This window comes from Quercus robur, chromosome 4 (assembly GCF_932294415.1).
Source record: "Quercus robur chromosome 4, dhQueRobu3.1, whole genome shotgun sequence".
NCBI lineage: Eukaryota > Viridiplantae > Streptophyta > Magnoliopsida > Fagales > Fagaceae > Quercus > Quercus robur.
This window is the reverse complement of record NC_065537.1, coordinates 35,473,983-35,498,139: the sequence shown is the minus strand read 5'-3', so window position 1 is coordinate 35,498,139 and position 24,157 is coordinate 35,473,983. Positions and strand designations below refer to the sequence as shown.

Genomic DNA, 24,157 nt, shown 5'->3' with positions numbered 1-24,157 from the left:
CCCTCGACGTAAAACCTCTCCGCCGCCCTCTAAGCGGTAAATAATCCACTAAAGAATGTAGTTGGGATACATGAACAACAAAAGACCCTCCAAGCCTAATCTATCTAGTGTACCTAAGCCCTCCAAGCTCCAACTCCAACGAGGTTACGCCGAACCTATTTCTTCTTTAGCTTACTGGATTCCACTATAACCCATAGCATTAACCAATATAAATTGCTTCCTTTTGAATTGCTTCCCAAAGCACCAAAAAGCCTTCTCATAGATATGGGTAAGGTGAGAAAAGGATTTGATTAAAGAACACCTCTTAAGGATGTAACAATGGAGAGGGTGAGAGTTGAGGAATTTGAAGAGTCACTATGTAAAGATTGTGGATGAGTCAATCTTGTTTTTCTCTAAGGTTTCTCTCCAAAAATTCTCTCTAGAAGCTCTCAATATTTCGTGGGTATAAAGGGTATTTATACTGGAGTGAGAAAGGAATGCGAAGAGTCAGTTTTTCCATAACAGAATGGACAAGCGACTTGGCCTTGCGACTTGACTGAGTCGCGAGTCCAAGCCACGAGCTAACTAAATGGCCAGTCTGGACTTTTGGTCCTATAGTGCTACAACTGGCATGACAATTCAGCTTCTCTACATGCTTCACTCGTGTGCATCTTCTGGTGGCATGCAAGTCGCGAGCCACTCGCGAGATCCAATTGCGAGTCCCTGCTTCACTGCACAATCTTGAACATTTCTTCACACTCTCACACACACACTACCCTTATATGATTCCCACCTAAATACAAGATTACTAATTATTAAATTACAAGCAAATTTGGCACGGAATAAAGCCAACAAGATGGTTGATTAAATTCGACCTTACAAATCTTACTCATCACAAACATGAGACACAAAGCTCACTTGCTTAATTGTGCATAAAGATGCTCATCTAAGTTACAAAAGATACAAAGTTTAGAAAAATTTGTTTCAATAGCCATCCAAAGTACACAAGTACCAATGTACACATACACACCATTTTTGTATTTTTCAATTTTTTTTATATGAAAAGAAAAATAAACCAAAACTAAAAAGAAAACAAACAAAAACAAATTAAACAAAGTAATGCATACAACTAGATGCAAATGCATAAGAAGGAAGGAGGAGAGAAAGAGATCAATCTATGAAGATTACACTAATGTATTGATGAAGGAATTCAAACTGTTTGCTATCAAGTGGTTTGGTAAATAAATCAGCCTTCTGATCATCAATGTGAATAAACTCAAGAGTAGGAGTACCATCTTCGACAAGCTCCCTAATGAAGTGATGTCAAATCTCTATGTGTTTAGTTCGAGAATGTTGAACCGGATTCTTAGAGATGTTAATGGCACTGGTATTGTCACAGTACATGGTAAGATGCTTTTGAAAAATACCATAATCATGAAGGAGTTTTTGCATCCATAGGAGTTGGGTGCAACAGCTACCGGCAGCGATGTACTCAGCTTCTGCAGCGGATAATAAGATGGAATTCTGCTTTTTACTCATCCAAAATACAAGATTATTACCCACATAAAAACAACCCCCTAAAGTACTCTTTCTATCATCAACATTCCCAACCTAATCAGCGTCAGAATACCCAGCTAAGACATCATTTGTGTCCTTGCTGTACCACACACCAAGCTCAACAGTGGTTTTAACATACTTTATGATTATTTTCAAAGCAATCATATGAGACTCTTTAGGATTAGCCTGATATCTAGCACAAACTCCTACACTATAACTAATGTCAGGTCTATTAGCAATAAAGTAAAGAAGACTACCTATCATGCTTCTATATAGAGATGAATCTACACTTTTACCTAACAAGTCAACAGTGAGTTTAACATTTGGACTCATAGGGGTTCTGACAGAACTAGCAAATTCCAAACCAAACTTTTTCACAAGATTCTTAGCATATTTAGATTGTAATAGAAATATGCCTAAATCTTGTTGACGAATTTACTATCCAAGGAAGTGAGTCAGCTCTCCAATCATGCTCATCTCGAACTCGGCCTGCATGAGTTTTGAGAAGGTATAAGCAAGTTCATCCTTAGTCAACCCAAAGATGATATCATCAACATAGACTTGAGCAACTATCAACTCGCCATCTTCCCTTTTGATAAAGAGAGTTTGATCAGCTTTTCCTCTCTTGAACCCATGTGACACCAAGTATTGTGTGAGCCAATCATACCAAGCTCTAGAGGCTTGCTTTAAACCATAAAGTGCCTTCTTGAGGTACATCACATGATCCAGAAAGTGTGGATCAATGAATCCTTTTGGTTGAGCCACATAGACATCTTCTTTAAGGAGCCTATTCAAGAAAGCAGTCTTTACGTCCATTTGGTAAAGCTTGAACTTTAAGTGACATGCTAGGGCTAGGAGAATTTTGATGGACTCTATACGGGCAACTAGGGCAAATGTCTCATCATAGTATACTCCTTCCATTTGTGAGTATCCTTGAGCTACAAGATGAGCCTTGTTGCAGATCACATTACCCTCCTCATCAATTTTATTGTGGAATATCCACTTTGTGCCAATGATGTGCTCACCCTCCGGTCTAGGTACTAGAGTCCAGACATCATTCTTCTGAAACTGAAGCAATTCATCATACATTGCTTCAACTCAGCTTTCATCTTGAAGAGCTTCCTTAACTTTAGTGGGTTCAACCTGTGACAAATAACAAGAATAAGACACAAAGTTAATAACATTTATTAACTGTACGGTTCCTTAATGTGAGTTCATTCATGTTTCCCACGATAACTTCAGGAGGATGATTTAATTTAATCCTGGAAGAAGGTCTTTTCTCTTCATGGGATTCAAGATTTGGTGAAGTGATTATATATGTAGAATCTTCCACAACACTCGGAGTATCAAGAGTACTTGGAGATGTGGGCTCTTGTTCAAAAATTTCTTGAACTTCCATTGGCTCAGGAGGAAGAATTTCTTTGGGGAATTCCTCACTAACTTTCTCAGAACCAGAATCTGAAAATTCATCAATAACAACATTCAATGTTTCCATTACCTTCAAGGTTCTTTTGTTGTATACCCGATAAGCCTTGCTTGTAGAGAAGTATCCTAGAAATATTCCTTCATCGCTTCGGGAGTCAAATTTTCCCACATTCTCTCTATCCTTGAGAATGAAACAAGTACTTCCAAAAATTCTGAAATACTTCACATTTGGCTTTCTTCCTTTCCATAATTCATATGGAGTCTTCTTGGTACCGGGTCTAAAGTACACCCTATTAACCATATGACATGCAGTGTTAATGGCTTCTCCCCACAAGTTTCTAGCCACATCCTTATTGTGTAACATGGCTATAGCCATCTCCTGAATAATCCTATTCTTTCTTTCTACTACACCATTCTGCTGAGAAGTAATAGGAGCAGAGAATTCTTGAGATATACCTGATCTTGTGCAAAAGGACTTTATATATGAGTTCTCGAATTCTTTACCATGGTCATTTCGAATTCGATCAATCTTTAGGCTCTTTTCATTCTGCAATCTTGTACACAAGGCTTCAATATGCTCAGGAGCATCAGACTTAGATTGTAGGAGGATAACCCATGTGTACCTAGTGAAGTCATCTACCACAACCATGATGTATCTCTTACCACCAAGAGACTTGGTTCTAGTTGAACCCATAAGATCCAAAGGTAGAAGCTCCAATGGTCTAGATGTAGAAAATGTCTGGGTGCCCAGATGTTTAGCTTTCATCTGTTTCCCAAGCTGACATGGTCCACATACCACATTGCTCACTCTATTGAGTTTTGGTATCCCCAAGATTGATTCATGCTTAAATACAACTGAAAGATGTTTGTAACTAGTATGTCCCATCCTTTAGTGCCATAGATCTTCATTCAGTAAATGAATGCTATTGCATAAAATATCAGTTTCAGGAACCAATCCATAACAATTGTCTAAAGTGCGAACACCACTTATGAGTTTCTTCCCAGACTCATCCATGACAAGGAACTTTCCTTTCGAGAATAGTACCATGAAATCTTGATCACATATCTGACTTATGCTCAACAGGTCCACTCTTAGACCTTCTACATATAGAACATTTGCAATGTCCGACAGTTCAGGTAGAGAGATGATTCCCTTTCCTTTAATCTATGATTTGCTCCCATCACCAAAGGTGACATTGCCACCTTTCTATGACTCGAAAACCTTCAAGAGAGATTGGTCTTCAGTCATGTGTCTTGAGCAACCGCTGTCCATAACTTTAAATGCAAACTTCATCATGAAGCACACTTCGTGCTTAGATGACAGATCAGTGGGAATGGTGTTTTCTCTCATCTGCCTTTTATGAAGTAAACATTTAACCTTCACTCTTCTTAGACAAACTCCTTTGCACATCTTCATTCTAAGATAGTCTAGTTTCTTCTTTGTCAACTTGAGATCTTTTCCAATAGTCATCATAATAGCATTCAAATAACTTTTAAACTTGCATTTTCTAATACACTCAAACAAGTAGAGATTAGAAAAACAAGATGTATTTGAAAACAAAAATCTCTTAAAGATAGTTTCAGCCATGACAACAGGGGTCAATGGATCACACAGCAAAGATTAACCCTAATCAGAGTGTGCCTACTCTGATAGCACTTGATAGGCTAAAAACTTATTGACCCCTTGTGATGAATTAATTGATTAATTAGTCAAGTTTATTAATTAATCAAATTAACATGCAAAGCGTGTGGTAGCACAAACAAATCACCAATTAAACTAAGTATGCATCGGAAAATAAATTAACACAGTGATTTGTTTATAAATTGGGAAAACCTATACGGCAAAAACCCCACCGGGTGATTTTAAGGTCACTACTCCCAAGAATCCACTATTATCAAAACAAACGGTTACAAGTAAAGGAATCCCAGTACCTTATACCAACCTACAGTTGAACCCTTACCCCAATACCCAATTGAACTTGTTCTATAGTGACAATCTCTCCTTTTCAATGCATGGCTCCCAGTACGTGACTAACCAATTATGCGGATCCCAGTATGCGACTTCAATCACCAACTAGAGAAGGTTATTGGCTACAAAGTTCTTCAGTTCATCATACGATGAAGATCAAGAAGCTCATTGGTCACAAAACCCTACGGTGTACAAACACAACAGCTTCTTCACAAGAAAGATGAACTAGGGCAAATTCTATTTCTGGTCACAATTTTCTTAAACAAAACTTTGCTTAACACTTGTGTAACTTGTGTCACCTTTGACGGTCCTTAAAAATAATCCTTATATATGTCTAGGGTTATGAGAAAAGAAATCTCAAACATATAATTACGGATTGGATGAAAAACAAACTCGAAAATCTGAGTTTCATAAACCTCGACAGATACCTTATTTGTCGAACTACTGTCGAGCCACGAGATTCAGACAGCTCTAAGTCTCGATAGATGCTAGCTGTTGAGTTTTAATGAACAGCACTTTTGACACTTGATTCTTGGACAGACTTGCATAGTTTTAACACTTGAACTTGAAATATTAAACACATCCTAGATCTACCCAATTACAGGTAAAGTGCGTTTTGTCAAAAGATTAGTCAATTACATAAAATAGTGACATGTTTCTAACATGTGAAACACATATATCCTAACATTAACGTTAATAAGAGTGATTCTCAACTAGTAGTGAAACAAGTCATTGTTGAGTATCAGGTAATAGAAGCAAAGCAGCAGCCATGCACAAAAAGAGCCCTAGACTCAATTCGCCAAGTTTGATGAAATTTAGGTTGACCATGTACCTAGAAGGCCCAATGTTGAGGTAGGAAATCTAAAGACTTTAGTCTTTTATTTAAACACTAAAAGTAGTTGCTTTTTTTTTTTTTTTTGGGTACATGTAGTAATATAATTTAGATAAAAAAAAAAAAAAAAAAGATTAGTTGAAGATTTTGGATTGCAATCAAATTGATATTATTTATCAACTTATGAATTATAATAAGAAAAGGATTAAATGAAGAATTTGGATTGAAGTGGCATGTGAACAGGAAATCAAAAGAATTTTTTTTTTTTTTTTTTTTTAAGTCACATTGTGTGAAGAGGAAATCCAAAAATTTTAGTGTTTTATTTAATCACTGAAAGTAGTTGCTGTTTTTTTTTTTTTTTTTTTTTTTTTTTTTTAAATTCGTTTAGTAATATAATTTAGAACAAAAAAAAAAAAAAGGATTAGTTGAAGATTTTAAGTTGTACTCAAATTGATATTATTTATCAACTTATAAACTATAATGAGAAAATGATTGGATGGAGAATTTGGATTGTAATTAAATTAATATTGTTATCAACTTAGAAATTATAGGAGAAGAAGATAAGAACAAAAAATATATATATCTAAATTTTTAAAAATCTAAAAAAATTTATGCAATTTGTTGAAGCTATTTGGTATAATCACAGCTTCTAGGCTGACTTTTATTATATAGTATATTATATGATATAGAGAATAATATTATTCATTTAAAAATATATAAAAAAATAAAAATTAAAAACTAACAAAACTGGTTGTTGAAGAGTAATTTATTTTATTTTATTATAAATAAATAAATAAAAGAGGCTGCACTTTCCCGGTATTACCTCACCTTTTTTTTTTTCTTTTTTCTTTTTTTTTTTTGAGAAGAAAGTATTACATCACTTAGATTGGAAATTTTTCCATAATAATTATTTCAATTAACATTATTTTAAAATTATTTGGGAATCTAGCCTTAAAATTATTTTAAAAATTAAAACACGATCTTATTTTTAAAAGATTTCAGAAATTGTATTTATATAACACAAATTTTTAAAATAAATGAAATGGTTTTATTCCTAGTAACTTTAAAACAATGTCAATTTATTGTGGGTAAAATATCATTTTTGTCCCTAAATTATTACAAAAGTTTTTTTTTTTTTCATCCCTAAACTTTTAGAAGTTTTATTTTCATCCCTAAACTTTGCAAAATGCTCTGACTTTCTTCCCTCCATCTATTTTCATTAGTTTTTGTCTTACGTGTCTTTATAGAATGCTGATGTGGTATCCGATTTGGACTAATTTATTTTATTTAAAAAATATGGACATATGCCAAAGACTTATTGGCTCACGTGGGAACATTTTTTTTAAAAGGCCAAAACCACCCCATCAAAACTCCAAGTCTCAAGCATGCCGGCGTTAACCCAAAATCTTTAAACCATGAAAACCCACCACCCTCACTCACTGAAAACCTCAAACCAGCGTCCCTAATCGTTGTTAGTTTTTGCCGCTGTCGAAGTTACATAGTGCTAAGTGCTAATCATGTGCGGCAAGCCAACCAAATTTATTAAAGCCATTCAAATACAACACGTGGTTCATCGATGTGTGATGGAGTCTTCAACAATAGACACTAGGGACTACTAAATTGGTTTATATACAACATCTAATGGAGTCTTCAAGAACAATGTCTGATGGATTCTTCACAGTAGCACAACAACCCCAATAAGCCTATATCTAGCCATAGAAATGGTATATATACTAATTATATACATTCAAAAAAGCTATAAGGCAAAAAAATAAACAAATTTTACCTATTAAACGTGTCTAGGACATTGAAACTATTTTGCTGATTTTGGTCGCCAATTGGGCTGTTGCTGTGGGGGTTTTACGGATGGAAGGATTGAAGTTCCACTTCCAGGGAGTGAAAGGTGATTTTGGCCTTTTTTTTTTTTTTTTTTTTTTTTTTAGTGTTCTCACATGAGCCAATAAGTCTTTGCCATGTGTCCATATTTTTTTAAATAAAATAAATCAGTCCAAATTCCAAAATCAACACTCCGTCAAGACAAATAAGACAAATAACTAACAGAAACACGCCAAGGTACTAAAATCAAAACTTTTTGCAAAGTCTAAAAATAAAAATGGAACTTTTGAAAGTTTAGAGGTGAAAAACGAACTTTTATAATAGTTAAAGGACAAAAGTGATATTTTATCTTTTTTTTTTTTTTTATATTTAAAAATATAATATTTTGTAAATTTTTCCCACCTAGACCTGTTTTTTTTTTCCATGTTTTTCATTTCCCATATAAAATTTCTGACAAAGTAACTAATCATTCATCTACACCTCTCCATCCCTTTAGTTTCTTTTCCAAAGAATTTATCCTCTTATAAAATTGGGATAAGAAAAAGTTACAAAAAAAAAAATAGTAAACTATTATACATTTCAGCCACTAAACAAGATCAATGACCAGAAGGATGCAGTTTTACATACAAAACCCTCACATGAAAATCACAAATTGATGCATCCTTCCAAGCAAAAATTACAAAAACTAAAAAAAATAATAATAATAATAAAAGAATTTGCAAATTACACTACTCTAAATGAAGCTCAAACCCATGACATTAATTTAACTCTGCAGTACTCGTGTTTGAATTTTTCATCTCAGGTGGAGGCTTCACATACTTCCCTATTACTTTTTGGTGAGTGCGCTTCCTAATCCTATCAATTTTGTCTTTACTTCTTTGCTTCCTATCTTCCTTTTGCCGATGCCGTAATTTCCTTTCTCGCTCATATACACCTTGCCAGAAGATCTCACCAGTTGATGGCCACAACCACCGTCTAGTAGGATGCTCAGAATCAGCCTCCTCCGCCAAATCCTCATCCATGCTCTTTAGTGTCGCATATGAGAACCATCTAATCCACATTTGACCTCTCCGGCTCTTGAATTTATGGTGTTCCTGCATTACTCCTGTGTCGGGGTTCACATACACCATCCGCCTTGCACTGTGGTATGCCCAAACATTTATAAGTAGCTCAAGAAGCCGTGAATAGCACTGCTTATCCTGCAAATTGTAAACGATAATTCAATTACCACAAAATAGACCAATATCCCACCTACCTTATAATTTGCAAAATTAAAATTTAAGAAAATCCATCCACACAAATAGTTTATGCCAAAGCATATAGTAATTTTCTTTTTCATTCATTTTCTTTTGTAATATATCTTTAGGGCCAATCAAGCAGGACATCCAGAACTCAAGAAAAAAGCAAATTATGTGTTCATTTGGCATGATTAATTTTGCCAGTTTATTTTTGTTACTATTCATGGCCCCACTGCACTTTTTGGTACTATTCATGGGTCTCACTGTACTATTTTAACTAATTTTTACTTTTATCTACAGTATTTTTAGCAAAAAAATTTTAATTTCAGCAAAATAAGCAAATCCCAAACAGACCCTATGTAAGAATAGAAAATTAAATAAGTAGAGAAGTACTTTGGAAAAACTCAAATAACATTGTCCACTTGAATGGTGCTCGTCATACATATGTGCATCCAATGCATCTACAAACATTCTGCACATGGGATCATATCAACAGGTTAAAAAGTGAACAACTAGTACATAACTTTCTCATTACATGAAATAAGCAAGTAGTGCTAGAGAAACCAAGTTGTTCATTATCCTACCTAGAAAACATCACAAACTCTAGGAAGGACCTAGTTGGCAAAGCCCAACTCTGCATGACAGACCATGTGCCGCCATCAACAGGCATGGGTGGTAAAGAATCCAAATCGTGCTTTATGCCATACATCCTCTTAAGAGCCTCAGCAAAAGCGAACCTTCAATCATCAATGATGAAGAAAATCAGATTAAAATTTTAAACCACACAGAGAGAGAGAATGGATATATACAGAATTATTCATACAATTAAAAATTTCATGTCACATTTTTTTTGCTGGTCTTACTTGCAATTTCCAGCATTTATAGCATCACAGAATGACCAAAAATCCAGCTGCAAAGAGTTTCGTGGATCCAAATCCAACCGCACCCAAAAGTAGAGCGTGTCCCCATGCCTTTGAGTTTCAATAGCATCTAACAATGCATTTTCAGCAATTCTAGATAAAGATGCCTGTTTAAGCCCTCCACATTAGATATAAAACTGGATCTAAAGGCACACATCGAAAAAAAATTTAAAACAAAAAAGTTACTTCATTGCTTTGCTTCACTAACCTGTGTGCACGCGCACACATCCAACCCCAAAAGGTTGGAGGTTCAACATAGGTGGTGTTTTTTATTTTATTAATGGTTCATTTGGATTGAGGGAGAGGGAGGGAGAGTAGAGTATAATTGGCCCAAAATTAGTCTATTTTAAGCTAACTCTACTCTACTCCCCTCCACTCTCCTCCCTTCCCCCTCAATCCAAATGGGCCCTAAGTTCAAACTAATGACCTCCGCTTCATGAAGCATGGTCCCTAGCCAATTGTGCTACCCCTTGGAGTAACAAATGTGCTGTAATTTATTTCTTTAACAATTTAATTGTATTCACTTTTTCTTGTATGTTTCAAAAATTGATCACAGCTAAAAATTTAATAATTATAAAGGTAATTATAAGAGGCATGAATGATCACAAAATTCAAGTAACAAACACTAGGGACGCATATTGCACCACCACCACTAACAGCAACTACAAAGCATTAGTTTCAAAAATTTTGGAGTCGGCTACTAATCCTCAACAAATTAGTTAAGGTTGGCCACATATTCCACCATCCCATCAAAAACAAAAAGGAGTTTCATGTACTATCATATGACATTTTAAGAATCACATAATACAATGATTGCAGTCAGGTGATCCATGTTGCCATCCTTGTAAGACCTGGAAGTTCAATAATGACAAGAACAGTTAAGATAGACCAGTCATTTTCTGACATGCCTTATATTATCATCACATGACACAGCCCACTGTTTTAACTTACAAGATTGATGGGTCATAGAAAATGCAAAAAATTGGCCGCTAGTTAGATGTTTAAAAATATGTTGAAATCAAGTGTTTTTTCACTTGAGAGAGTAAAGACTTAAAAAAGAAAAAGGTACTCTAGAGCAGATCCATGTAAACAACAATAGGGATAAAGCAATATAAAGAGCATTGACAAACCTTCCGCGCTGTTGCTCTCCAAGACTGAAACCCAATCCAAGCATTCTTATGAACACGGTCGATCTGATTTGCAATTGCAAAAAAGGCTCCATATTCACCAAGTATATCTCGATAGTAAGGGTTATCAAGAAGTGGAAGACGAGCAGATGCATCAATATCTTCTGCCCCAGGTCTTCGGCCTTTAGTGGACTGCAAGTACCCAGTCCATGTATACATATGAGATTGAATGTAATAGCTCATCTCATCCAACTTCAACTCAAGAGAAACAAGTACAATAACTATTAGATAAGTATTAAGGCCTGCTCAAGTAGAGTGCAAAGGTGGCCAGGAAAAAAAAACCCATACACACACACACACACACACATCCCCAAGGAACACATCTAGAAAGCAAATTTGCATACTACAAATGGTTGTCTGGAAAGAATTGCAAAAGAATATAAAAGAAGAAGAGCAACTATTGAACCTACCAACCCCCATGCTCAAGAGAAAGCACACTATTGAACTCTGAATCTTATATTGCTGAACAAGGTATCTATAATATTGACACGAAATGAGACTATTACCAAAAAAAATAAAAAATAAAAACCAATGCCAAATTGCATATAGATGAATGACTACAATTTTTCTGGCATACCATTTCGAAGGCTGCATTTGTTTCACCTGGAAATATTTTTCAACCATAAAATATTTTCAAGTGAAAAAATTTTCCAGAAAATAAAATATTTTCAAGTGTTTGGTTGTGTTCCTAAAAATTCTTCGAAGAATATTTTAAGAGTGTTTGTTTGCATTCCTAAAAATGCTCCAAAAAACAGATTTTCTACTACTTTCCCACAATTTCTCAGCTCCCAAACAGGCATCACATAATAAACAAATTCAGAAATTAAAATTTACAACCAAAACCAACAAAAATTCACAAGCAAAAATGCAGGTAGACAGAACACCAAACTGGCATCCCCTGGGTGAATGACAGCAACATAGAGGGGTGACGGGACGAGGTGGCAGTTACGAGGATGAGGCAGAGCGGCAATGAGGATGAGGAGCGAAATCTAGGGATGGGGTTGGGTGGGTCACGGAGGTCGGCTGGATCTAGTGGTGGGTGTGGCTGGGTGGAGTGGTTCTGCTGCTCAAATGTGAAGGACTCTTGGCGTGTAAAATTTTATGACTGAAATAAGGGCAAAAAACGTTTTACGCCAAAACAACCCATATTTTCCAAAACCCCAAACATCCGCAAATACTGAAAATATTTTCCAGAAATCAATCTCAGGTGAAACAAACGCAGCTTAAGGTTGACATTTTTTGTTGGAAAAAAATTCATTTGTAATTCCATATTAATATAAATGTATGAACCTACAAGTCTCCAACTATGTCTGTTGTAAGGAAAAAAGTGAAAGATGCTTGGTAACTCACCAGCCCAATCCCGCGATAAAGAGAAGAAAGGTGTAGGAAAGGCCAGGTACCCTCCCCAAAGTATGGTTCATAAATGCTCAGTGGTTGACCAGTCCTTTCAAGCTCCCCCTCATCCCTTTCATGCAAATCCTGCTTAGATCTATCAGCCTTCTTGGCACTTCGATATACTTCCTCCCAGGTTCCATGAGACTGATCAGATCTATCCTTCAACTTCATCAAATACCAAATAATATGAGTTTTCAAACACACACACACACACACACACACACAAAATTGGATAAAGGTCATCAAAATTATTTACCAATATTACACAAAAAATACATAATTTCACAGGACATCACTTACCTCTTCTTCCTCTTTTCTTTTTCTGGCATTAGCAATCTCAATGTTTTTCTCTTCCTCCCATATGCTATATAAAAAAGGTCCATCATCAGCACTAAGTGGTCTATCTTTTGGAGCATTGTTCCACTGCTGCTCAAACTTGTCTAAAAATGTGTAACTTCTCAAAGTGCAGTTAATATATGTTGAATTTGATAGTGCTTCAAATAAATGCCATTGCCATTTTTCCTTAAATTTGAGAGGCATTTCTGCAACATCCTTAGGAGGAGCAACTTCTGATGGGAGCTTGAGAACATTTACAAGGAGTGATGCATATCCCTCAACAGTTTCCGAAACCATCAGGTTTCTTGCAGTACTTCTTCCTATAGAGGCAATATTGCGAGCTAGCGATGATACTTTTCCATTTGAGAACACTTGCCTTATAACTTGTGTCAAAAACTTAGGATTCTCCTTAGGGAAAAGATAGCCATTCACCCTGTCATCAACCTAGTTGTTATTGCCAATGCAGTTAGTAGTTTGATTAGAAAAACAGTTGAAACAAACTGATTATTCAAAATGAGAAAACTATTGGAAAGCATGATGTTTAAGATGCCTTATAAGCAATTACTCTAGCTGTCTAGCATGGCAACATATTAGAAATGAATACCCACAGTTAATTAGGTCCTGCCTTGAGATTCCTTACGTCAAAAATTCTTTTTTTTTTTTGATAGGTCCTTATTTCAAAAATTCAATGGCTGGTAGATAGGCTTAGCTACATGAATTTAAGATAAACAACTCAAGGTGACTTTTTCTTTTTTTTTCTTTTTTTTTTTTTTGGGAAGCCTCTGGGTGATTTTTCATACTAAAATAAACTTAATATGTAACAAAACCTTTCCACAAGGGTCTCCAAGCCAACTAGTTAGAAGAATGCTAAAGGAACAAAATTTAATTTTGTGTTAAAAAAATGGACTATCAATACTGTTAAATTACCGATTGTCCCAAAAGCTTAAACTATTGAGATAAGGTAAATTTAATTATTCAACCATACAATTCTAACACTTCCCCTCATGTTTGGCCTGCATGGGAATTTAAATGGGAAGTAGAATGGAGGCAATGATAGAACTTAGGATCCCTCACTCTAATACCATGTTAAATTATCGATTGTCCCAAATGCTTAAACTATTGAGATATGGTAAATTTAATTATTTAAACAAACAATTCTTATAGTACTCTTCATAATATAGGGAATAAAGTTTCAAATACTGTAAGGCCAGCCACGGGCATTTAAAAGAATATTTGTTCATGAAATCACTAGACCTCAAATGAGGATGTTGGTAGATGAGAGGCAGGGGAAAAAAATAAAAATAACATAAGAAATGAACAAATCAGGAGCTACCACGCTGGTAAATACAAGTGTCCTTTAAGTCAAAGGCCTAACAAGGAACAAGAAGACAGAAAAGAACCAGGTTCAAGTCTTTGGTAGACGGGAAAATAATAATTTTAAAGACAACAACCTAAAGTATTGGGGACACGTATTTACAGAGCTGAATTGAGATTATGAATGCATTATCCTCCCATGAAACTTCTGTTATTTACTGTATACATTTAGTTGCTTTGGAACATATATGTGTGTGTTGATCAGAGTTGGTGTGTGAAGAGATGAGAACAGCATTTAGAAACATACATATTTCCTTATCATGGAGAGGTCTGGGGCAATGATTGGCTTCTCGAAGCACATGGCTTTCATTAAAACTTCCGGAAAAGATTGCTCTTCAAGGAAGGATCCATATATCACAAGATCAGCCGTGCTTAAAATATTGTCTGCATCCACATCAATAGCTTTGTGCTTTACAATGCCGCTTGGATATGTCAAGTTAATAGCAATTTCCTACCGACAACAAGATAGCCAATAAGATGATGACTAAATCTATCCAAAAATATTAGAACCACACTTTAGCAGATATTTACCTCAAATACCACGCCATAGTTACTTGTTGAATCCCCACTTAGAACCACAATTTTGAGATTAGAATTGGAATTATTATCTAAAGGGAAGTCTGAAAGAACTGGTAATAAAGCCTGTAAAATGATGGCATGCTCCAACCACAAACCCCTATACATAAATTGGCTTCCCACAATGGCTATAACAGCATCTTCAAGCTCATAACCCATCTTGACACGCGGATTATCTTTGTGTAAGGCCATTACAGTGTCTGCTTCCCATGCTTCAGCAGGAGTACCCGGAATAACAAAAAAGTTTCCAACATCAAATGTGGAGTAAATCATCTGTTGAAAGACCAGAATGATATAAGACTACTAGAAATAAGTGCCAACTTTTATTGGGGCAAAAACTCACTTATCCAAAAAAAGAGTGCTAATTTCAGAACCAATTTCAATGCTTTGTTAATTAGACAATGAACAAGTTATCATCGGCTCACTTTATTTATAAACTAGGATGCTTTCTCAATGTCACATGAGTTTTATTGGCATATGGTTTCCAGTCTGCACACTTAGATCTCATGAGTCATTTACTCTATCCTAATTAAAAAAGATAGGAAATTGAAAAACCAAGAATGGTGTGAAACAAGGAGTTTAAAGAGGATGTAGATTTCTTTCTTTGGTTTAAATAGGTTGAATGGGGTATGAAAAAATAAAAATAAAAATCCTATTGATTAAAAAATTTATGGAGGAGGTTTAGATTTATTAATATATGGATTTGAAACATATGGATCATTTTGATCAAGGAATTTAAAGAGGATTTAGATTTCATTCTTTAGTTTAAATAACATGAATGGAGTATGAAATGAAATAAACAAATAAAATAAAATAAAATCCTATTGATTAAATTTATTGAGGTTTAGATTTATTAATACATGGATTTGATACGACTAAGTGTTAGAGGTCATTTCAAATCCATAATATTACAAGTGTTTTTGTTTGAACAAATCTCTAAAACTCACATCATAATAAGGTGTTAAATTTATATCAAGCAATTTATATTAACAATTATTTTTCAAATCCCTTGATTTTAAATCATAAAATCCAAACGCAACCCAAAGGAGTTTTATCACTGGATACTGGAAATCACCCATTCCATGTGTACTAAATGTAAACAGATTATCAACAAGAATGAGCGTCTACAAGAATTTCCTGTTAAATATTACCGGAAGGATATAGTTTGGAAAGACAACAACACTAGAGCGGTTGAAGATTCTTTTCCAATCATTTAAAAGATCGATATGACCACTTGAAATATATTTTCTTGAACGAGTAGCAAGCGATCTTTCATGGATGGTCCATATCAGAGGTAATGACTTGAAAGGTTCCTGCACAAAACTGTAACAAGTAAAATCATTCTATTAATTGGATAAGCACAATGCTGATGAGAAGAAATCTTAAGCATCATTGGCAACATACTTAGAAATATTTCAATAAAACTAAGGAAAATTAAATCACACAAATAAGAAACAAATGAAACTAAAATGGAACAAAATCAGAGTGATTACATTAACTAGCAAAAGAGTCAGTGAGTTTTCCTTATTAACCTTCTATGATAACAGAAGCTTCCACACTTAATTCGTAACAATCTAATGAAGAAGCTCTCTCATTTTTATTTTTATCGGTGAAGAAGTTCTCATTATTAATAATGCAAAAGGATAGTTGAGAGCTCACTATCTCAAGCAATCACGTTCTTGCTATGCTTGTCTCCTCAAGAAAACTATATAACCAAGATTTTGTTCTCCCAATAAAAGAGTGGAAGAAATTTTTACACTGGCAACATTAGTGCCAGAGATGATTCTGTGTCTGAACCAACAATGCACATATACAAGATAAAATGACACACATTATTGACTACGCACACAGCATAATCTTCCATGCCCAAAATCTCAAACAATGTTTTTCAAGACTCCTAAATAAAAATTACCTCAGGCCTCAGCCCACATGGGTCCCCCTTGGCACCACATTGTCAAGCCATCTGTTGTCATCCACACTTGTGCAGACAACCAAGAGACCTTAAGCTACATAATATAAGGTCAATTCTGGTCTATGTCAAAGCCTCTGGTCCATCACAGATATCTACCAAATCATTATAGTCTATTTGACGCAAGACAAGTAGAACAAAATTAAACAATAGGAAAATAAAAGATAGGAACCCAGGAGTCAACACCTTGGCTTGCTTGGAGTTGGCAACAAGCGAGGAAAACCACTAAGAGTCAGCACTTAGGGTTGGTTGGAGTCAGCACTAGACCACAACCAAAAGGAAACTTTTAATTCATCCAAAAAATCATATCTAAAATTGAGTACAATAGTTTGCTTATATTGGAAAAACTTTTTTTTATAACTAACTTATATAGGAAAAACTAAACCTAAGGCATAGGAAACCCTACTTATTGAATGACAGAAATACACTTCACTTTCAATTAAAAAAACAAATTAACCTAATTAAATACTAGGGCCTAAAATAAAAATACACTTGATGTTCAAAAACAAATATTAATAAATTATAATAAAATTCTCCTTGTGCATCCCACATCACTATACCTCATTACCAAGACCACAACAATGTGCTAGATAGACAACTTCCCAGTTCCTGCCCAACTTTTAAATCAATATTTAAAAGAAGGCATAAGTATATTTGTATTTTTTTTTTTTTATCGTCGATAAGTATAATTGTAATTATTGAACACTCAAATGATAAATGTTTTTATTAAAAAAACTATTGGAAGTTGTTTCCAATCATCTATGTGTACTTCTCTCTTTGTTCCTTTATGTTTTAAAAAATCTGATGCTATTATAGTGATACAGTATCATCAGCTCTAATAGTTTTCCAAACCAGTTTCTATACTGAAGAAATTTTAGAAGAGAGAGTGCAGAGAGTTCATGTGACCACAATAACTTGAAGTTTATTGTTTCAAAAACATAGATAAAATCATAAAATAACTAATCTTACCATGAAAAGACACCTCTGGCTTCAAAAGAGTTCACAAGTATGCCATCATAGCTGCAAAATACATACATTCTTGTTATATGTCCAAAAGTTACCAGATCCAATAAACTGAACCACATTCATATGCTCTGACCAACAACTCAAAAATTACATTTTATATATTTAGTAATAATTGCATAGTCACCTTGATCAAATTTCAATAAGCATTTAATTTAATATTACACAAAACTAAATGATAATGGATAACATCAATTTCATTTGCATGAGAATCATGACAAAAGACCAAAAAATCTATTCGTAATTAATTGATCACCAATTCAGAAAAATCAAATCATGATGTTAACACAGATTTTTTTCACAAGACACTGAACACAGCCCATCAAATGCCAAATGTATTGAAACAACTTTAATATCATTTCAACATTCCTTGGTAAGATTAAGTTAGAACAGAGTGCTAGTTTTCCTTCTTTTTTCTTTTTCTTTTTTGTTATAAATTATTTTTATTAAATGAACTGACTGCTCTTTCTGGGAACCAGAGCAAAATAATTCTTAATTTTGCTTCAATCTAAACAAAATCCCCTAGATAAATTATTTTTTCCTTAAGTTCAAGGTACATTGGAAAAGTAGTATGAGACACGTACTTTAACCAATCAACAACAATCCCTGTCTTATCAAATGCTTGAATAATGGTGACTGGAATTCCTATTGTTCTCCAAACATCATGCACAGGACCATCTTCAAGCGAATAAACCTGCAAAATTAATAGAAATCTGACGTCATCATCTGATATAAAAGTTATAAAATTTCCATTTATAATTTTATGGTTCACAGTGAACTCAAGGTAAATGCTTTTAGTCACCATACAACTTTTCCAAGACCTGAGATGGGCAAGTCTCTCATGACAAGTCAACAACCAAAGAAACATCTTATAGTCATTTGCCTCCAATGCTAAGGGCATATAATTCTTTGGACAAAAAGGAAATTCTATAAGAGTATACAACATGGAATGAGTTACAAGTTAGAACCACTAAATGACTACTGCCAATTTGAATTTCTTTTATATTTTCACAGAAGTGAGGAAGTTGGGGTATAAAATCTGAATCTCATGTGTTAAATACTTACAACAGGTAAATAAATCAATATTTAAAGATCCCAGAAACATATATCTAGTCCTCATGCTCACAATTACTGTCCCAAATTAGGCCAATCTTTCAAATTTTCATAGCCTGGCAGTCATTTGATTCAATCATATTTCCATCAAATTCAAATTGAGGTCAAATTATTGATTTTCATCACTCCATCTCTTCACGGTCATTTCCTTCAAACCCTACCATGTGCTAGAGCTTTTATACCATTCTGTATGTCCTGAAAATTTTATGGCAAAATTTTCTATCACGACATACATAAGTTTCACAGGTAAGGATGTGTAGAACATTAAGAGTTAGAGAAAGACAAAGACAAGAGACCAACTACAAAATAATTTGAAACTTGCAATAAATTCTCTATAAATTTTGACAGTGATTCCAGTAGACCATTAAGATGGTTTGATTTTAAATTTTAATGAAGAGGTAGCAGGAAAAGCATTTAATAAGATGGCTGCAAATATTCCAGTAAGTTAATTTTGCTATTCAATTCAAGTAAAATTGCTATATCCCCCTTCTAATCTCATTTTCCATCAAGAGAAAATGAACAAAAAGAAAAAAAACCTTGATTTCCCTAGCATAAAAGTGAGTAACCATTATTGAATTTGATAGGTCCAAGGTTAACAGCAATAACATAGGTCTAATTTACTTATCAAAAAAAAATGGTCCAATTCACTTCTAATTCCTACAATTGCCAATGACTAAGAACCAGAATATCAAGCACAATATCAGAACACTATGAGTGGATTACAGTCGCCTAAGCAAGAATCAAGTGATAATTTGAGAATTAGGATTCAAGCCTAAATGCCATTTGTAACACTTGGTTAAAATCTATCCCATGCCTCTGCACTACCCAGCTAGTGATGTTGCAGTCATCACTCAAGTAAAAATGCCATAGTCCTAGAAACATTGTTTACTCTCTTCACAACCATACTCCAAACGTAAAAGTACAAGAACACATACAAATGAAACTACCTGAAATTCATAGCCCATCTCCTGCAAAGCAGCTGCAACTGTCACCATCAGTAATTTTTGTGAATCAACCAACAGATCTGCAAAAACCTTCAAGTAGAAAATGAAATAAAATAAAAAAACAGTCACGCACCCCAAAGAAGCAAAGGATCCTCCAAAGTAATTAATCTCACTATAGAAATAGTAAACATCAAACCACACAATACCATTGAGCAAACAAACAAACAAAAATGTAAGAACCCACAAATAGTTCTGACAATAATTGAATACTGACCATTGCAAGCTGGGGTTTTCTGTAGGAAAAACGCTGTTTTGTCCTGTTGAATGCAGGAGAATAGAGAATAGCCTCTCTAGCTTCTCTTTGAAATTTGTCCAAAAGCTTTGAAGGCTCAAATCTAATATCCTCCCCAAAATCCAACACACCCATCTCCTTCAAAAACTTGAAATCCCCAGAACTGACTTCCACATTATCTTGCAATGAAGAATTCCCAGACTTTTCCACAGAACCAGGCAGAAACATCTGGAAGAGCACCACAAAGAAGAGGAACACAGCCACAGTGCAAATCCATTGCAGGTAATCTAGCTTCTTGAAAAGCAAGAACCTTGAGAACCTTGATCTGGGTCTCTGTGAAAATGGGTGCCTCTCAGTTCTAACAGAAGAGAAAGACCTGAAAAGGTTGTCTCTTTTCAATGGAATTCCAGTTTCCAAAGAACCCATTTAGAGTCCCATCAAAATAAAGGAAAACACAGCTTCAAAATTGACAAGAACACATCAAAATCAGCTCTTCTTATAGTGTTCTTCTTCTCAGTGCAAAACAAAAAGAAGACAAAGAAAGATTACACAGGAGGGGGAGGTTCGTGTTGAGATGTTAATAAACATGCTTGAGGTGAAAGGTCAGAGAAAGAGGAGGATTCATTGGGGTCATCATGTTCACAATAATAAAGGATGATAATGATGACGTGTATTTGGTCATAGTCATAGACATAGACTTTTTTTTTTTTTGTCAACCAGAGGTTTTTACAGTACTTTTAGTTACTGATCAGAGACTTGTTTAAAAGATTGGAGAAACTGGTTTTTCATTTTTTTTGTGAAATCAAATGTGGTGTTGTTAGAATAGAAGTAGTAGAAAGAAAGAAGTAGTAGAAAAAGCAAACACTGAAAGAGCTACAAATTCGGGAAGGGACAATCTAAAATCTAATAGAACCTTATTTGTAGCGTGTGGTGTCTTAAATTACAAGTTTGCTCACAAGGATAGCCTAATCCCATCTGTTTAGTATTAATTTCACTATTCACTGTTTTTAACTTATCTATACTTATAGCCAATCGATACTGGCATTCTGAAATTTTGATTGGCTTATATTTTATATTTTTAAATGAATTCTAATTATTTAGTTCTTTAGAAAAACAAAATATGACAAGAGCCAATCCCCTGTCCTTACTCCTTATAAACGGTCAAATTATTAAAAAATTTAAATAAAATAAAGAGTAAAAGAATTATTAGTCCAACTCCCAAATATGATTTCTTGATTTGATAAAAAGTGAACTAAAGAAGTTGAAAGTCTATACTGTATATCCAAGAGTTAAGCCATTTTAGATATACTTCACTATAAGTTTCTTTAAAAAACTTTTTTCGTCTCTCCATGTGTGTTAAAAATATTTAGTATTCTCAAAAAAAAAAAAAAAAAAATTGCTTAAAATCAATACTATACATTAGCATGATAATTTGTCAATAACCTTTTAAGTTAGATGACATCTTCTTATGCTTTTTTTTTTTAAATAGACATATTCTTATGTTCTTATTATTTTTAATGAGCGTTTTTATATTCAAATTCTTTTTTTTTTCTTTGAAAAAAAAATGTGGTTTTAAATCATTATAGAGTGATTGTGGTATATATATAATTGGATAAAGTAAGTATTTGGTCTCTATCCTATATACTATATTTCAATTTAATCCCTAACCTTACAATTATGTCATTTTGGTCCATAACCTTTTAGTATCATATCAATTTAGTTTCTACCATTATCTTTTTTATGAAAATTGATAACATGTTTAATAGCCAAAATAAAAAATTAGTTTCCATTTATGTGACAATAAATTTAAATTTTATTTTGATCATTTGTCATGTAAGTAATTTTCATCTAAGATATAACAGCAAAAACAAAATTGACACGATATTAAAATGTTAGGGACCAATTCCACACCATTAAAAAATTATGAACTAAATTGAAATATAATGTAAAAATTAGGGATTAAATATATAGTTTACCCTTTATAATTTTATATAACCATTAACATAGATTTTTACAAAGTTATATAAGTTTGTACAAATAAATGTCAATGTCAATATCTTTACTACTATTCATTTTGCAATAAATATCACAAACTCAAATGCGTGTACTAATAATATTCAATGATTCCCTATTTTTACTTTCTCAAAAAAAAAAAAAAAAAAGAGTTTACAATTAAAAAAAATAGAGAATAAATGTATGGTTCTCTAGCTGCTTCTATCTGCTTTATTAGGTTCCTTCTTCCCTAAGATTCTGGATAGAGATAGTTCCAGACCATATGGTATTTTTGGGTAACAAAGATGATTTTTTTGTTTTTTTTGTTTTTTTGATAACCAAAGATGATGTTCAGTAAACATAAAAAATATTAGCGATATCCTTCGTTTTTATGGAATTGATAACTTTTTTTATAATTAAAAAATGGAATAAATATGAGGTTGGCACTTGGCAGACTCAATTTTAACTATACACCCAAAAAAATAAAAAATGACAAGATTTTAATCTTTAAATATACAGTAAAAACTGCTTTAAATTGGATAACAACAAAGTTTTGTTCCTTTTATTTAATTTAGAAGCAGGGAAAAGCATACTGTCTTACCATAAATGAACAAACTCATAAAAAAATATTTTCAAAAAAGAACAAAAAAGAAATCAATTAATAAAAATAAACTATTATAACAGTTTGACAACTGGAGCAGTTGCAATAATTACCTGTCAAGCACAGAGATGGGCACTTTCTCCATTTTCTTTTGCGGGTGCTTACTTTTTTTGGCTTAAGACTTCTACAGTACTACTTTCCTCTTGTGAGTTTAGAGATGTTTACGCCGTTTGGTACCATTGATGTTATTTGTATTTTTGGAAAATGTGTAAGGAAAAAAGTGTACAAAAATATGTATAATATTGTTTAAACACTAAATATTATTACTTAAAATACCTTATCAAACCGCCCCTAATTTTGCAAATCTCATCTTCCCCAGATCCAGATTTTTATTAATATTTAATAGTTGAATATTTCCAACTTTCCCACAATTTTCCCAACCCCATTTAACATAAAATATTTACACAACTTTTTTTCCCCTATATTCCAGTCAGATTTCTCTATAAATATCATAGGATAAACAACTTATTATTTATGTCCAAATCCTTAACCCAGATTGAGCTGTTGTTTTGTATCCACTATTTCAATCTAGGAGTGCTTGTTCATAGATTAATTTAAACCTTATTTTAAAAGCTTGCAATTGTCGAGAATTCCTTAGTCTCTTCATTGCTAACTAGAAGTTATAAATTGGTCAGTCGAATAACAATTCAGCGTTTGTAGTCCAACGGTTAGGATAATTGCCTTCCAAGCAATAGACCCGGGTTCGACTCCCGGCAAACGCAATTTTGTCAAACATCATAAGCCAAATGTGAGGTTTGCACATTATAGTACAAAATTTCTCGCCAATTCTGCACAATTTATAACAAGAAACGGGACTAGTATTTTTCTTTTTTTTTTTTCCCTTCCCTTTTTACTTATTTTCTTTGCTTTCATAGCAATCCAATAGTAGAAATTGCAGTCTTTCTCTTTCTATACTTTCCTTTCCCTCCTTCACTTGATCCAAATGCAATTTTAGGTTTCTACAAAAATGAGAATAGGTGTGATTTTGGCATTGACTAATAAGCCAGCTTTTTACTTTTTTGTTTTTATGTATAGCTTTTTAAAACTTCATTTGAGATTTCTTACGTTTTTTCACTTTGTAAAGTACAAGTATACTTTAACACACTTTCAATAAAAAGCTAAATAAGGTGTACCCAAATAGACAAAAATCCAAGAAATATGATTTCATTTTCAATAAAACTAAAATCACAACAAAATTTCACATCCCTAATTTGTCTACTAACTCATTCATGAACACACCACAATCTACAATTTAATTCTATTTTAATGGTTCATGTGTGAGATGATAGACAAATTTGAAATTGTTGTGAAAATCATCTCATATCTCTCGCTCCATTTTAACCCAAGAAAATAAGGAAGTGCTTTAGTCCTTGAAACCCTTTAAAGCTCCTAGTCCATATGGGCTTCATGCTAGGTTCTTTCATTGTTTCTGGCCGCTAGTTGAAACTTCGGTAATAGAAATAGTTCAAAGAGTTTTTCTAGAGTGGAAGAGTTCCCCACTTCATCAATAAAACTCTTATTATGCTTATCCCAAAGCAC

General features: G+C 33.7%; 1 protein-coding gene and 1 non-coding gene across 4 annotated transcripts; one reads left to right on the top strand and one right to left on the bottom strand.

Moving 5' to 3' along the window:
• Nucleotides 1–8,148: 8,148 nt before the first annotated feature.
• LOC126721216 (uncharacterized) lies at nt 8,149–20,789 on the bottom strand. 3 transcript variants are annotated; one of them, XM_050424261.1, is made up of 14 exons: nt 19,948–20,782; nt 19,677–19,763; nt 18,201–18,310; nt 17,563–17,613; nt 15,776–15,947; nt 14,580–14,897; nt 14,296–14,499; nt 12,639–13,118; nt 12,294–12,503; nt 10,887–11,135; nt 9,700–9,863; nt 9,421–9,573; nt 9,230–9,308; nt 8,149–8,797 (listed from the first exon to the last, which is right to left on the bottom strand). In XM_050424261.1, exons 1-14 carry the CDS (start codon nt 20,389–20,391, stop codon nt 8,357–8,359), a joined length of 3,162 nt encoding a protein of 1,053 aa, XP_050280218.1. In that variant the 5' UTR covers nt 20,392–20,782; the 3' UTR covers nt 8,149–8,356. The 3 variants fall into 3 exon arrangements, with proteins under 3 accessions (XP_050280218.1, XP_050280219.1, XP_050280220.1); XM_050424262.1 differs by having other exon boundaries at nt 10,887–11,075; nt 19,948–20,779; XM_050424263.1 differs by lacking the exon at nt 9,230–9,308 and having other exon boundaries at nt 8,502–8,797; nt 19,948–20,789.
• A 2,479-nt stretch (nt 20,790–23,268) lies between these two features.
• Nucleotides 23,269–23,340, top strand: TRNAG-UCC (transfer RNA glycine (anticodon UCC)). Its single transcript has one exon. It is a non-coding gene; the product is annotated as a tRNA-Gly (tRNA).
• The last annotated feature ends 817 nt before the right edge of the window (nt 23,341–24,157 follow it).

Bases quoted from the DNA above. Each gene is read 5' to 3' on its own strand.
- LOC126721216 (XM_050424261.1), bottom strand. From the start codon at position 20,391: ATGGGTTCTTTGGAAACTGGAATTCCATTGAAAAGAGACAACCTTTTC. The intron at 9,574-9,699 runs GTAAGACCAGCA...TGATGATTGAAG, and splicing joins ATAAATGCTGGAAATTGCAA to GTTCGCTTTTGCTGAGGCTC. The intron at 8,798-9,229 runs GTACTTCTCTAC...TACAATTTGCAG, and splicing joins GTTATTTGAGTTTTTCCAAA to GATAAGCAGTGCTATTCACG.